Here is a 15,994-nt window from a genome sequence, read left to right on the forward strand (position 1 = left end):
AAACTCTTTCTTTCATTCATTCTTTCATTTTCATTCGCTCTCTCTCTCTCTCGCGCTCGCTCACTCACTCTTTCCGCAAATTGGTTTGTTCAGGCAGTCCATTAAAAAATGTCACAAACAAAAAAAGTGTATCTGTATGTGGGATTTCTTTATCTTTTTTGTATATTATTGAGTTTATATTTACTAAATTTTTTCTTTGTAGAAAAATAGCTGTTTCTTAATGTGTCGATTCAGTTTGTAGTTTTAGTTTTATTCGTTTATATTTTTAAGTTTAATGCTGTCACACTGATTGAGATCTGTTTCTGTGGAATTTTAGAAGAATTCTAAAAAACATGTTAATGTCCACATGTAGGAAGCTCCTTTTTGTTAGTAACTCATAGTACTAGTTTAACTGCTATCAAGCTATAGTTTCAGCTGTGATGTGTTTGTCAGAGCAGCTGGTCCCAGCAGAATGTCCTGAGCAGCAGATAGATCAGATTAAACCCCTCACCCCTATTTACACAAATGACAGAGAACAGGAGAACAGGTGTGTGTTTGTACAAGAGCCTCCCAATACGTTTGACAGCGCCCCGTACACAACATAAGTAGCGCTCTGTTTCCATATGCTGTTATATTTCAGCTACGGCCCTCATGTGTCTGTTCTGAAGAGCTGTGTTCAGCTGCAGATGTGATGGTCTGTGCTGCAGTTGTTTGTAATGCGTGGCAGGAGAAGGCACACACAAACACACTTAATTACTCTTTGATAAGATCTGAGGCATGGTGAAGGCAGTTAAGGAAAGCTTCACTGGAGTTTTATTATGGTGAGTGCTGCAAGAACGCTGCGACTCAATTTCTGCAGATTCTGTTTTAATGGCATTGATTTCTAGCTGAATTTTGGATTTGTTGGCAAGTTTCTGAAATTCAAACTTTGTATAAGCCTAGAAGAAATATGTTTTAAGAATAGAAGGAATTCGTTTTAATATTGAAAGAATGTTTTATTATTTAGGCTTTCAATCAGTGTTAACTAATTTAAGCATTTATAATGGCAACACTTTAGTATAGTGACCAATTCTCACTATTAACTAGTTGCTTATTAGCATGCCTATTATTAACATATTGGCTGTTTATTAGGACTTATAAAACACATATACTGCATGACCATATTATACATCCCTAATCCTATTCAATACCTATACTTAACAACTACCTTACTAAAAATTAAATAGCAGCCAATTAGAAGTTTATTGATGCAAAAATCACAGTTAATAGTGAGAATTTGTCCCTAAACTAAAGTGTGACCAATATTTAAAAAATGATCAGCTGGTGTGACTAAATTTTGTTGGAAGTTCTCCTAGTGTGGCTACGAAAATTTAAAATGATTTTTTTTTTTTAAATAAAATAACATTTTAAAAAAGCATTTAGGAACAGAACAAGTTATTAAAGACAAATCTTTTTAAAATAGTTTAAAACTTGTGTGCCACGTTCTTAGAAATGTAGGCTATTCATGTTGGTTTCATAGGATTTTGATAAACATTTATATACCATTTTCAAGAGGTTTAAATTGAGTTAATGTCATTTTAATGTCAATAAAATATGTGGTGTAGCTATCATATGAAAAGTAATAACATATTTCCTTTACTACATATGAGTGTACATTTAAAAATATATAGTCATGCATTTCTTAGTGGTCTCTTGGACTTTTTCAGGTGACATTTTACCACCTGAAATCTTTTCATGGAAAATTTATAAAAATGTCCAAATTTTAGAAGACCTAATGACTGGGGTTCTCTCTATAATATAATTTCCTGTACTTTTTCTTCTCTTTGAATGTATTAATCCTAAAAACGTTAGCATCATGTCCTGCATGAATTGCTGCAATATTTTGGCTATTGAATATGACTATTATTATTGGTAGTTGTGTCTTTTAACTCTTAATTTAAAGGTGCTGCTGCCACAATCTGTATGACTTTGGTCTTGTATATTGGTCTGTAGCCCTAGATATTGTTTCTCAACTTCTCTGCGACTAAAGGCTGCAAAGATGTTGTTATAGCACTGTGCCTGCATACAGGAAGGAAAGAGATGCTTCCTACCGTGTGTTTTCTACTAGTTATGCTGCAGAGGAGAGGCTAGAATTACCATCAGCTCACGTTTGCTCATTGTTTGTGGAAAAGACAGGAACATGTCATGCAGCCAGTCTTAAACATCCGTTTTGTGACCTCTTCAACATCCTGTACTTCCTAATCCACTGCATCAAAATGATATTATTGTCATGAATGATGAAAATTTGAGGAAGTAGAATAAAACCTTTCGACTAGAGCAATATGATGCAGCATGATGCAATTCATATGTGCTGCTGATCTGGCGGTCTTTGCACCATTTGGGCCCTTGCCTTGGTGAATAATTCAGTGATGGGACCTTTTTAACTCCAGGTGCTACAGTATGCTGTGCTTTAGTCAAATAAATGGCTCAGAACTTCGCAAACAAGCATCATTTGCATATTTGAAATGCATTTTAACATTTTTCATTGAAAGGCGCATTAGAAAGAGAAGATGAAAATTTTAAATATGATCATGAAATCTTCAAACTCAAACTGTCTGTTTTGCTGTCATGTTTGTAACTGTGTTGTAGCCGGTGCATGCAACTTTTACATACTAAAATATAAAATAATTTCCCACTGTTTATGGTCATACACAAACTTTTTAAAAGACCACACTCTTTGCCTCTATCCACAGGCCAGAAGACCCTGCAGCACAAAGGGGATGTGCTTGAGACCCAGGTGATAGTGAACCCATCTCATGATTTGGTTTGTTCAGAGGTGAGTGAAGAAGTGCTTTGTGCATATTGCAATACACTAATATCAACACACACTTACTTAGTATAACTGGTTTGCAGCTTGAATTTAAGTATGTTCGGCAGTACAAAATTAAGCAACATTGATCTTTTTCTTGGGCTATTAAATTTCTCAAATAAGATATCATTAAGCTACTGTAACCTTAGAAATTTTCAGTAACATTGAGCATGCAAAAAGCCCATTATCAATAGCACTGAGTCAAGAAATCTACGTGATGAACTTTTTTGCCCTCCTGATTGCACAAATTCCTATTTGTATGACTGGGTGAGCAATGGTAAATGTGGTCGCACCTTTAGACTAGTTTTGCAATTTGCAAGACCAGTTCTATCTTGGAATATTCTAGATTATGTTTGAAATGTTGTATTGCTAGCTCTTCTTGTTTTGTACCCAACCCTAAATCAGAGTCAAATTAACATTTGCTTTTATGGTATAAATTATACTGTGTAACTTGATTCCCTTTTGCTTAAACTGTTAAATATTGGTTTTGCTGTACAATTACACACATACACCCTCAGTTCCTTCACTGTTCTCGGTCCACTGCATTTCTATTCTAATAAATGTATGAAAGCTATTTGACTGGTATTTAGGCTACTCGGCGTTAGACCGTGTAAATACAGGGAAATGTTGACACATTCCTTTAAATACCTCGGTTATATTTGCTCTTGATATTTTTTTACTATCCAGAGCAGCAGCCATGTGTCCTCTATTAATCCCTCTTAAAATGTAGTTATAGTTAAAGTTTCGATTTGAGGGCTAAATACTGTTTATACTATTTAATGTGTGCTTGTTTATACTCTTTAACAAGATTTGTTAAGGTTAACTGTCATTGCACATTTTAATGCTCTTAATTCTCATAGGTTCGTCGGCTTATTTCTGATACGTCTCTTCACAAGCTGCTAATTCTTGCTGGACAATGTGTTGAAAAGACTGGAGACCTTGTGTTACAAACCGGGTCTTTTTCACTAAATGACTTTATCCAGATATTTACAGATGAAGAGGTCAGTCAAGCATTTGTCAAACAAGTTCTTTATTTTGTCATTTTTCTCTTTTATTATTCAAAAACAATGAACATATTAATTAACTGTAATTGGTATTAATATACTCTTTTCTAATAGAAAGTGTTTTTCCTTTAAACAGATTGGAGATCTTCTGAGCTCTGCAGACCCTACTCAGAAAGCCAGCCTAACTATGAGCTGTCCCGAATCTGGGATGTGGAAAAATTCTCAGTTAGAAAAGCATAATTTGCAAGATTATATAGAAATTAAAACCAATCCTCCGTTAATGCTTCCAGAGATGGAGGGCCTTCAGGAGTTCACAGAGTATCTGTCAGAGTCTCTTGAACCTCTGTCGCCTTTTGATTTGCTCGAGCCACCCAGTACAGTCGGCTTCCTAAAACTGTCCCGTCCCTGCTGCTATGTGTTTCCCGGAGGAAGAGGTGACTGTGCCTTCTTTGCTGTGAATGGTTTTAACGTCTTAGTCAATGGGGGGTCTGATTCCCGATCCTGTTTTTGGAAACTGGTGAGACATCTAGACCGAGTTGACTCAGTATTGCTCACCCATGTTGGTGTGGATAATCTACCTGGTGTAAACAGCCTACTTAACAGAAAAGCGGCTGAACAAGAAGAAGAGGAGTCCGCTGGATCGCAGAGCAATGAAGACTGGCAGAGAAATCTGATATCTCCAGAAATAGGTGTTGTATTTTTGAATGCCTCCGAAAGACTCAAAACATTACCGAGTGACTCCAGGGTCCTTCGAAGTTGTGATCAGGCTTCCCTAACATTACAGCATTTAGAAAGGTTGTCAATTTTTCCAGAACAGATAAGTCGCTCTGCTGGGCCAACTGTCGAGCCGGTAATTCTTTTCCAGAAGATGGGTGTAGGTCGACTAGATCTTTATGTACTCAATCCCGTCAAAGGTAGCAAAGAACTAGAAGCTTTCTTGCAAACTTGGCCTGGCAGCACTCCAAATATAAAAACCTCAGAAATCCCTCTAGAGTGTATGGTGTCCATATGTGCACTGTTGGTGTGGCATCCAGCTAATCCTCAAGAAAAGATCATTCGTGTTCTGTTTCCTGGGTGCACTCCAGAATCCAAGATCTTTGAAGGTTTAGAGAGACTAAAGCATCTAGAGTTCCTCAAACACCCAGTAGTTAGTATGAAGGACCTTGAGGCATCAAAATTGGATAAACAGCCAAAGCATGCCGGGAGCAAGGAAAGCCTTAAGAGTATTTCCAAAGAATCTCGACCTGGTAGTGCCACACTCAAAGACAAGGTAAGCAAAGTAGATTTGAAAAAGCTAGACACTAAAACAAAGACTAAACCCACTAATGACACTGTTCCAAAAGAAGGGAAAGAGAGTGAGGAAAAAGCAAAGCCAAAAGATGATGTGAAACAAAGAACTTCTAAGCCTGAAAGGCAAGTGTCTAAGAAAGAACCTATTAAAGATGAGAAAAAGGAAGTTAGGAAGAAAGAGGAAAGGCCACTGACAAGTATGGCAAAGAAAGATGAGAATGTAGAGAAAAAGAAAGAACCCTTGAAAAAAGATCTTGGTGCAAAGCCCAAGAAAGATATTAAACCCGAGTTAAAAAAGGAGATTAAGAAAGAGGTCAAACCAGAAGACAAAAAAACTACCAAAACTCTGGTTAAGGATGTTAAGAAAGCAGCTGGAAATTTGCCAGGTAATGCAGAGTCTAGAAAGCCAATGGGCAAGAATGGCTCACTAAAGAAAGACTTGGTGGTCCCTAAAAAGGATTCTTTAACCAAAGGGAAGCCAAAGCCAGACAAAAAGGAGCCTGACAATCTGAAACCCTCAGGTGCAGAGCAGTCAAAGACATCTACACCTGAGGACATTATTGCTCAGTTGGAAAAGTTGGGTATTGCGAATGAACATGGGCCATTGCAGGATGTTGAAGGCAACCCTTTGATCTCAAGAACTGAATGTGCCTCTGCGAACAATGACAAGCAGGTGAATGGCTCTACAACAGGTACTGATGAAAGTCCAGAGAAGTTTCGCAGTATGGATGGGGCCCCTGGCTCGAACAGTGCTATTGGACTTCCCTCCCCACTTTCAAAGTCTCCAAAGAGTGAGAAAAGTGTTAATTTTGATATCACGCCAACAGAGCTTGATGGATGCCTCAAAGCCGACGTCTGTACAAGCTCAGATGAAAAAACCCTTGAGTTAGTTTCCCCCACGGACTCTGGGAAGAACAGTTCAGGGCATTACCCACAATCTCCTGGCAATTCTTCTCAGGTCTCTGGTGAAGATTGCAAGGTAGGTCTCAGGAACTCTGGTCTTGGTTTTGAAGACAGTCAGCAAGTCTGCAAGAACTCAATGGCAGGTTGTTCAAGAAGCAATATAGAAAACAGCTCCATATCATCACAAGATAGACAATCAAGCTTTCTCTCCTCAACTTCTCTTAAAGATACTCTACCCGATGGCTCTCCCAGCATCACTTCCTTTCCTGCGGAGGTTGGCTCTCCACACTCCACTGAAGTAGATGATTCCTTATCGGTTTCCTTTGAACAAGTGCCTGTTTGTCATTCACAGCAAGAGATGGTCAGCTTGGCATACACTAATGGACATTTAGCAGACCGTGACCCCAAAACAGATATGTCTTTACCTTTAAAAACATCTCATAATAGTTACCACGCATATGACGAATCTGAGAATCACCTCTTTGGACCACAGATTGACATCCTTCCACATGATGTTGATCTATGTCTGGTTTCACCTTGTGAGTTTAAGCATCACAAATCTCCAGAGAACCAACAGGGACTCTCCTCGGAGGTTGCTGCCCCAAGTCCTAACCTCTCTCTGGAGCCCGGTAGACTGCCCTACCAGTGCAGTAGTAGTGATCATCAGTCTCTGGAAGGTCAGGAGACGACGCCCTCTGTCAGCGTCTCTCTCATCTCGGTTTCTGATTCTGATGTGCCACCAGCCACCGAAGAGTGTCCCTCCATTTCTGAGGACTTGGACTCTGATGAGGACCCTAGTGACATCTTTCCACCCAACCACCCTCACGACCATCCTAGCAGCCATTCGGTACACCACAATTCCCAGCATGTCACTGAAGACCCTCCACCTGCCCCCATGAAGGACTTACCACCACTGCCACCCCAGCCCGGTGCCTGCATGGCTGACCCAGAGGCTGATGGTCAGGGTAGATCTTCCAAGAATGTAACATCAAAGACCAAAAAAACAGCACCTGTGTCCACAAAGACTGCATCTGCAAACATCATAACGCAGAGTGGGAAGACAAAGACTGGTGCTCCGGTGTCTGCCAGTGGAACTATTCGGCCAACATCCAGTCTGGACACCAGACCTGCATCCCGCAATGCTGTCAGTGGATCTAGACCAGTGCCTTCAAAGTCCTCATCCAGTAAGTTCTCATTGCTTCTTCTAGAAATATATGACTTGTACATATCTTGGGGATCTGTTAGGATATTCGCCTAGTCAGTTAGTGAGGCTTATTTTTAGAGATGATAAACTAAAGAAAAGGAATTTAAAGGCACAATATCTCTTGACGGGATTTTAACGTTAACTATAACCTTTAAATTTTCTAATAGGTTGCATCTCCAAAGCTATGTTTACACTGTCAGTCATATCCAATTATTTGTGTATCTGCTTGAATTCTGATCTAAATGTCTGACTGTCCTCATTGTGTATCGCAACTGTTCAGATGCGATTTGTGTGTCTTGTGACGCTGTTACGTTTTACTGAATATCTGCATTGGTTTCTACGTAAATGACGGTGCATTGGTATGCCTACGCAAAAAAACAACAGCAACGGGGTTTGCAATACAGATGTTGTATTACAATATGAAAACATGTTGTCGTTTTGCTGGATTATTACGTCTTGAGGCAGCGGGAGAAACGTAGGAAGCTGGAATGCACATTTTGTAGACCAGTAGTATTTGTAATTTTTCTCTCGACTTGCACTTCGAAACAACACAACCTTGTTTCTGCAAAGAGATTCTGTTTATTTTCTACTAACAACGTCTGATGTGTTTACGTTTTACGCTGCATGAGAAAGTGAGATGAGCAAAAAGCTATGCAAATTTCAATGAGAGCGGTCAGACTGAAACAGACTTCCTGAAATGTGATTTGAGTAGGATTTCAAACCACATATGAATGTAGCTTGAAACAGATTTTTTTTAATTGTAGGCCTATTTCATGTGATGTTTTTGCCTTTCACACTTGCAAAATATGATCGGATTTCTATCGGATATGCACAAAAATTGGATTTGGACTAGGGCTGTGCGATTAATCGAAATCGTCATAAAATCGCGATTTGAGCTTGCGCGATTTCTAAATGGCTTTATTTTCCGCGCCCCCGACCTCCCGCAGTATGCTGTCCGAACCAATCAGAATGCAGCGCGCTTAAATGGAGCACGAGAACAGAACAGACCCGGGCGGGCATACAAACGTAACGCCAGGTTCACACACTCCGTCTGTGGTGCGTATTTTTTCCGCGCCCATGTTAACGGATCAGAGAGTTCACACTGCACGCGGTTGCGGTCCGGCAGTGCGCTCCAGGAGCGGTGCGTCTGCAGCAGTCATGCTGCGATTGTTTCCGCACGGAGTTTATAGGCCCGGGTATACTTCACTCTCCGAGTTCCGTTCCGTCTGGCGCACAGCCGCGTCCGCACAGCTTTCAAAGTATACTCAACCGTGGATGAGTGCGGAGGACGGACGAGCTCGACACAGGCGCAAGTCTTATTTCTGCTGTGCTGCACGCGCTGAATTAAAGTGACCGCGTATTCGCGGTAAAAATTTACATGGATTGACATGGAAATTTAGTAATTACACCATTAATAGCTCTATGACCAATGCATGGCAAAATCCCTGGACACGGGATTTTTTTTTTCTGCCATATGTCTATTCTAAAGACATTTTGTTACAACTTCACTTAGTGATTATTTTGCCTTATGTCTGTTCTAGTTACAGCTTTTTAATAAAGCTCTAATTGGTTTTCTTTTGGAAATATATAATATATTTCTTTTGGAAATATAAAATATTTCTTTTGGAATAATGAATGCATTAATGACTGTAAAGCATGTCTGTGTGTGTCAAAATCGTGATTAAAATCAAAATCGCAATATTGATCAAAGAAATCGCGATAGTTTTTTTTTTGTCCATATCGCACAGCCCTAATTTGGACTGACAGTCTGAACAAGGCTTAAATTTATGCCCTTAAAAGCGCTAATGCTACAACCATCATTTGTTACAATTTAGGTAAGACATCAACTGCCTTCAAGACAATCAATTTGGTCAATGCAAACCAGTGACCTGAACTCTGAGAATATATTGTCCATTTGTTAGTTCACTGGTGTTCAGTGAACATCTTTAATAAGAATTCTAAAACTTGAATCAGACCAACCAGCTCCAGTGAATAGCGGCAATACATTTTTTAAAGTGAAAAGTGACGTGACATGTGGCCAAGTATGGTAACCCATACTCGGAAATTAGTGCTCTGCATTTATCCCATCCAAAGTGCACACACACACCGTGAACACACACCCGGAGCAGTAGGCAGCCATTGCTGCGGCGCCCGGGGAGCAGTTGGGGGTTCGTTGCCTTGCTCAAGGGCACCTCAGTCGTGGTATTGAAGGTGGAAGAGAGCTGTACATTCACTCCCCCCACCTACAATCCCTGCCGGTACGAGACTCGAACCTGCAGCCTTGGGTTACGAGTCCGACTCTCTAACCATTAGGCCACATTATATTGGAATGGATAAATGGAGGGAGATCAGTAAATCTGCTTTGAAGTCCAAATGTGCATAATGTTATTGCTTTCCTTTGCAGGTTCTGTCAGTGCAAATTCAAGTTCAGTACCCATCTGTTTGGACTTGGCATATTTGCCCTCTGGCTCAGCAGCTTCCACTGTCGATGTGGAGTTTTTCCGGCGCCTCCGCTCATCCTGCTATATAATTAGTGGAGATGTGCCACACAAGGAGACAGTCATGAGATCTATTCTCAACTCTCTTTTAGAGGGCAAAGCATCCTGGCCAGATGTTCAGGTAAGTAGATGTTTTATTTATTTATATCACCTTTCCCAAGCTCAAAGTGCTTTACAGCAGTAGAACATAACAAGTGTACATGCCCAATGTAGAACCTTCTGAATAATCCATAGTATTGTTTGTCCAATTTTAAAGGAATACATCAATGTTTACTCGCACTCAACACGTCAGATCTCTACAGAGGTTGAAATTCACACAAAAGACAGTTAGATACTTGACCAGTTCACTGATTAGTAGTCGTTTAATAGCTTTTCTGTTCACCTACAGGTGACTTTGATCCCCACGTTTGATTCGCTGGCTATGCACCGCTGGTACCAGGAGACCCACGAACGGCAGAGAGATCTAGCGATCACGGTACTTGGGAGCAACAGCACCGTAGCCATGCAGGACGAGACCTTCCCAGCATGCAAAGTGGAGTTTTAAAGACACCTGAAGAATCACACCCCTGCCTGTCACTAGAGCACTTCTGTTCACTTTCAAAATGTTGTCTCTCAGTTTCTCACGTCTTATCTTGAGCAGCAGGACGAAGCATTTCAGTTCCATTCATCAGGAATGACTTATCTGTAATGTTAACACTTCTACACATCTACACTTGCTGCTTATTGAAATGTTAGTCTACTCTGTTCACACAGAATCCTATGTTGCCATTTCTTTTCTTTATGGCTATTTTTAGCAGTTTTACACTTGTCGATGTGATTTTATTCATTGCATCTTGTTGATTATCTAGCATCAAGTTTCATCTGAACAGTTTACCATATCTTATGGTCCTACATTACTTATACATTTTGCACAGTTTTGATGCCATTTGGAAAACTATGGCAGAATAGAGTCAGACATGCAGGTTAACACTTGATATGTTTATAAATGGCAGATGTATTCCAGTGTTTCACTGTACAGATCCTGCACTCCACAGTATTTTTTATTATTTTGTTTGGTCTGTCAGTGAGACCTTTAGCAAGTTTGTTTTCTTCTAGAGAGAAAATGAGGGCAATTAAAATATTATGTTTTGTTTACAGAACTGCACCGCCTTTGTCAATACATGAACAGACACCGCTATACTGGCTAGATAAACACTTCTCTAGTACAGTAATTTGTACCAAATACATTTCCAGATTAAAACATTCAGTGGAAAGTGTGGTTTCGCAGTGTAAGCAAGATAAAATGTTAGTGCATCAAATGACTTGTGTGTGAACACTGTAGCAAAGTAAAGTATTTTTTTGTGAAGCATATATGAAAATATATGTAGTGAAAGCCAAGAAATTTAAATTCTTAACAAGCCAAAAAAGAAAACAAATATCATAGTATCATAGCAAGTGTAGTTAATGTCACTAACAGGCTTAAATGTTTCAGTACTGAATTCCATAAATGTAAGCATATTTTCAAATGTTAAATAAAATTCGTAAATTATGAATGGAAGTACAGTGTTTTTTTTCTTTTCTTTTCTTTTCTTTTTCCTTTCTGCAATGGTGTAAGGGCTATGAAAATCATCCAGAAAACTGCAAATTTCTTACGGTATGCGTTAATTTGTATGACAGCAAAAAATAAAGTATCTTAAAACTGGATGAAATTCCGTCCTGAAAGTTGATTGGTCAATACGGTTGTGTTGAGATATATTACTCAGCACCTACACCATCATCTCTCTCTAAGCAGCAGTAAGAATCATTTGGGATCTTCCGAAACAAAATTACAAGTATGCTTCTTAGCGAATGTGCTTATAAAATAACGTCTTGAAAGACGTGAAACATTTTTTACTTGGTATTTAAGTGTGTTGCTGATTTATATTGGCTTTCCATTTAACAATAATCTATGAAATGGCAGCCCTCTACTGGCCAGATATCAAACAAACACAACAAACTCTACAGTACTTTCGTTTTCTCAGAATTGACACATTTCACTTGGTTTCACCGCTCTCTTTGTTGTGAGTATGTTTTAGTTTGATTTGCAATAACCTACCTGAGTTGTGTTCCTCACAAAAATGTTATGCTAACCGATAATAATAACCCTGGTAATGCACTGACCGATTCTGAAAGTTTGAGAGAGATCTGACATATATGTGATGCAAACTATTCACATCTCGATCCCCTAAAAGACTTTACTGTGGCGCCTTGCTGCTACATTTTCCCCCCCACTCAGCTGTGGCAATAACGAGTTATGTCGTTTAAACTATATATTTTCTCGTATTTATGACGGTTTTCTCGTAGTAACGAGATGCTTTGTCGTTAAAAACCACATATTCTCTTTAAAACAAATTTTCTCGTCGTAACGAGATGCTATTCGTTTAAAAGATATACTTTCTTAGATGGTATGTCGTTAAACGAGATACTGTGTCGTTAAAACGCTATATTTTGCGGTATTAATGACATGTCATAAAAACTAGGCCTATGTAAAAAAACAAAACCTGTTTTAATTTGATTTGCATTGAGCCACCTTGTGCTCAATGAAAATTTCTGGGTGATGCAAACTAGTCACATTTCGACCCCCTAAAAAGAATTGGTATTATAATATGGTTATAATTTAATGTGAATAATAAAATCTTATCATCAAAAGTATGTAATTTTTCGATTTTTTTCTACAATTGCACAACTATATCAGTATAAATATATTTAAAACGTATTATTTTTTTAATTACAAAGAGAATCTAGCACCATAATTTTAACAATAACATATAATACATAGTATATAACATATATTATGTACTTTATATATTTATATACTTTTTATATTTTTATATAATCTTGTATCGTGTGCTGCTGTCTTTGATTGCCTTTGATTCTAGACGGATCAGAAAACATTCTCTTCTCTGATCAAAGATGAATCAAGGATTCCGTTTTGGCATACCTGAAGAAGTCAATGTTACCCCATCCCCAGTGTTCAGCACACTAGTCAGTATATGTCCAGCCTCCTCTTCAGGCTCCAATTATCCTAGCACACCTGAAAATGCAACTCCACCTCCTATTCTTGAAGGTATTATACACATATTCAAACAATATTGCAAATACTTAATCAACTCTAACTGTTCGCTTCATAACTAGTGATTTTATACTTTAACAAGTTCCAAGTTCCAAGTTTCAAGTTTCATCCTTATTGGAAAATGAGTGGAGAAATATGGAGTGGAGTGAAGAGTAAGTAGACCAACCACTTTAACCCTTTCATGCATGAATTATTAAATCATGTTTGTTTTTACTTTTACACAAGTGAAAAATTATATATATAAATTAAAAATATATTTTATTTTGAGGGAGTTACATATCTGTCCACTGTAGTGGACACCATGCATCAAAGGTATAAAAAGTGAATCAATAGAACTTAATGTGTGGTCTTAAAACATTTACTATGAGCAAATAGTATGAATACACGTATGAATATTAAATAACAACAAGATATGTCATGACAGCACAGAAAAGTGAAGTGTAACAAACAAAGGGTAGGAGTGTGTGTGTATGGGTGTTGGGCTATTCATGCACATGTGAGCACAAATACAAACACACACTCGAACGCAATCATGCACACATGTAAATGTATACATGTATACATGCCTGCACTTGTATATGACATAATAAATAAATATAGACTGTAAGCTTGAAATAAATCAATAAAAACTGATCAAATAAAATAAAAAATGATCAAATCTTAAGACTATTTAATATTTCTGTTCAATAAAACCATTCAAGTGTAAATGATCAGTCAATTATCATCAAGTTTAAGTATCATAATTAAAAAAAAATAATAATAAGGCAGAATATATATATAGGCCTATAGGCAGAATTATACCCTTTGGTGCATGGCGTCCATTGGAGTGGACAGATATATTTTCTGTCACAGAAAAAAAAAAGTACAAAATATTGTTAAAATCTGGAAAGTATTTATGATATCCTGTTTAGCTGAAACATATTTTTTGTACCTGTCTGGTTTTCTGAGAATAAAAGGATTTAACACTTATTCCTGAGGTACTTGGTGCGTCTCCTCTTCCTTCTGGCTTTTTGACTATATTATGCAATATCTCAGAACAAAAAAAGAGTTACAAAGACAATAATTAGATGGACTCGTCGACAACACTTTGGGGGTTTGCCAGTTGGTGGTTGGGACATGGTACTATAACTTAAATGGTTCAAATTGGCTTACAAATATCTGTCCACGAAAGGGTTAAAACTGGATTTTTTTGGTATCAAATGCCTTTAATGTTGACTTAAACTTTGTGTTTAGAGTGAGAGAGACATTGATGGAGTCTGTCAGGTCATTTAAACCAGCCAGTGAGACGGTTACCGAAGCCAGAGTTTTGCTGGTCGGTCCAGTCGGTGCTGGAAAGTCCAGCTTCATCAGCTCTGTCCAGTCTGTCTTCTCTGGACGGGTCATCAACAGAGCCATGGTGGGCTCTTCATCCTCCACCAGCTTCACTAAAAAGGTAAATGTGACTAGAACTGGCAAAAGTTTGTGGTCAAACAGAATCATTTTTGGAAGGTTCTGAAGGTTTCATTGACTTGTTGTCTTCATATGTTGAGAGGTTCAAGCTATATTTTGCAGTCTTTTTGTGGAAAGTAGTGGTTAGTTTTCTCCTGTTTTCTTTGGTGCATCTTAGCTTCGCTCGTACAACATCAGAGGAGCAGGAGAGAATGCAAACGAGCCCACAGCTCTGGTCTTGTGTGACGTGATGGGTGTAGGTGAAGGAGAAAGCACTGGACTGACTCTTCACGATGCACTGTCTGTCATTAAAGGACACGCACCAGAGGGACACCAGGTACATTTAAGCTTTATAATATGACATTTAAACTTACAGTAAAAACAGACAAGTGTGATTGGCAATACTTTATTGTTAAAATACAGTGTTAAAACTTCAAGATTTACAGTATAGCATTGAGGCTCATTCACACCAAGGATAAAACAATAAAAGTAAAGTTTTAAAAATCATTTTAATTTTATGAGAATAGGGATGTCCACACCACAGTTTTAACGCTAACAACACAGATATGTTGGAAATACTTTCAGAACATTTTTTTCCTGATTTATTATAAAAACATAGACCATGTGTTTAACAGCCAATCAGATTCCTCTGACTTTAAAGAGTTTGAGCATTTATGTAACGGAGTTACCAGCCACGCCAGATCCTCCAGCTCCACCCACTCACCTGTCCACACTAATCAACCATTGCCTATAACTACCTTCCCGTCACCACACCAGTGTCTGGTCTTGTTGTTCGATAGTGCATCACTTACCTGACTCTTTTCTGCTGTACTTACCTGCACCTCCAGTCGTCGTCCATCGTCTGCCTCAGCATTCCGGCTAATTCACCAACCTGCAAACCTCAAAGACCGTGTTAGCTAAAGCCGGGCTCACACTACAGGAGTTTTAAAATCCTAACCGATTATGAAATTTGGTTGCAGCACACACATAAGGAGAATCTTTGCAGATTATCTTGCCTCAAATCTTAAACATGCACACACTACAAGATTTTAACATCGTGGCGCATCACACACTACAAGATATTATTAAGATTATCAGGTCAGAGAGAAGGGTCTAACTGCAGCCCGGAGATCTCGAAATGGGGGCGGGAACTCCAAAACGGGGTGGGAGCTCCAAAATAGGGAGGCTAAAAATCCTATAGTGTGAGCCAGGCTTAAGTCACAAACTCAAGTCATTGAGCTCCATTTTCAAACCAATCCATTCAATAAAACTCCATTGTGTGGATATTACCGGTGTTGTCTCCTTCTGTGTGCTGAAGGAAGACTAGTGCGGATCCATTTGTCCAATCCAACATCCAAATAGTGTTCATCGTCTGTTTGATTACGTCTTTAATTGATTTTTCCATACATTTCTGCCATATGTACATTAACTGACAGTCGCCACTGATAAGCTACCACTAAATATTGTAGAAAATTAATTTACTGTAAAGTTGCTTTGCAACGACTTGTATCGTAAAAAGCGCTATACAAATAAACTTGAATTGAATTGAATTTGCTGAGCTCGTACAAGCCATCCATTAGGGCTGCCCCCTAATAGACGACTAATCGTTGACCAGAAGAGGCTTGGTCGACCAAAATTGTATTAGTCGCTTAGTCACAGAAAAAAATAAAAAAATAAATAAAAATCCACATTGGCGGAGTCACGTAGATTGTTAACGGCTGGGACAAAAAAAAAATAATTAATAGAAAA

At 38.6% G+C, this 15,994-nt stretch overlaps 2 protein-coding genes across 2 annotated transcripts in view; both read left to right on the forward strand.

Annotated features, from left to right (window-relative positions):
• The window catches only part of map1sa (microtubule-associated protein 1Sa), a 39,641-nt gene extending 28,530 nt beyond the window's left edge, over positions 1-11,111 (forward strand). Inside the window, exons 4-8 of the mRNA XM_016562541.1 lie at positions 2,712-2,794; positions 3,688-3,828; positions 3,968-7,208; positions 9,633-9,847; positions 10,115-11,111. Of these exons, the coding sequence (XP_016418027.1) occupies positions 2,712-2,794; positions 3,688-3,828; positions 3,968-7,208; positions 9,633-9,847; positions 10,115-10,270 (3,836 nt within the window). The 3' untranslated portion in view covers positions 10,271-11,111. The remainder of the gene's footprint in view (positions 1-2,711; positions 2,795-3,687; positions 3,829-3,967; positions 7,209-9,632; positions 9,848-10,114) is intronic.
• A 586-nt stretch (positions 11,112-11,697) lies between these two features.
• The window catches only part of LOC107747928 (interferon-induced protein 44-like), a 15,849-nt gene continuing 11,552 nt past the window's right edge, over positions 11,698-15,994 (forward strand). The window contains exons 1-5 of the mRNA XM_016562539.1: positions 11,698-11,765; positions 12,624-12,811; positions 12,900-12,969; positions 14,051-14,249; positions 14,424-14,582. Coding sequence (XP_016418025.1) covers positions 12,658-12,811; positions 12,900-12,969; positions 14,051-14,249; positions 14,424-14,582 — 582 coding nt within the window. The 5' untranslated portion in view covers positions 11,698-11,765; positions 12,624-12,657. The remainder of the gene's footprint in view (positions 11,766-12,623; positions 12,812-12,899; positions 12,970-14,050; positions 14,250-14,423; positions 14,583-15,994) is intronic.

Source organism: Sinocyclocheilus rhinocerous, unplaced genomic scaffold (assembly GCF_001515625.1).
Source record: "Sinocyclocheilus rhinocerous isolate Xijiao unplaced genomic scaffold, SAMN03320098_v1.1 scaffold1191, whole genome shotgun sequence".
Taxonomy (NCBI): domain Eukaryota; kingdom Metazoa; phylum Chordata; class Actinopteri; order Cypriniformes; family Cyprinidae; genus Sinocyclocheilus; species Sinocyclocheilus rhinocerous.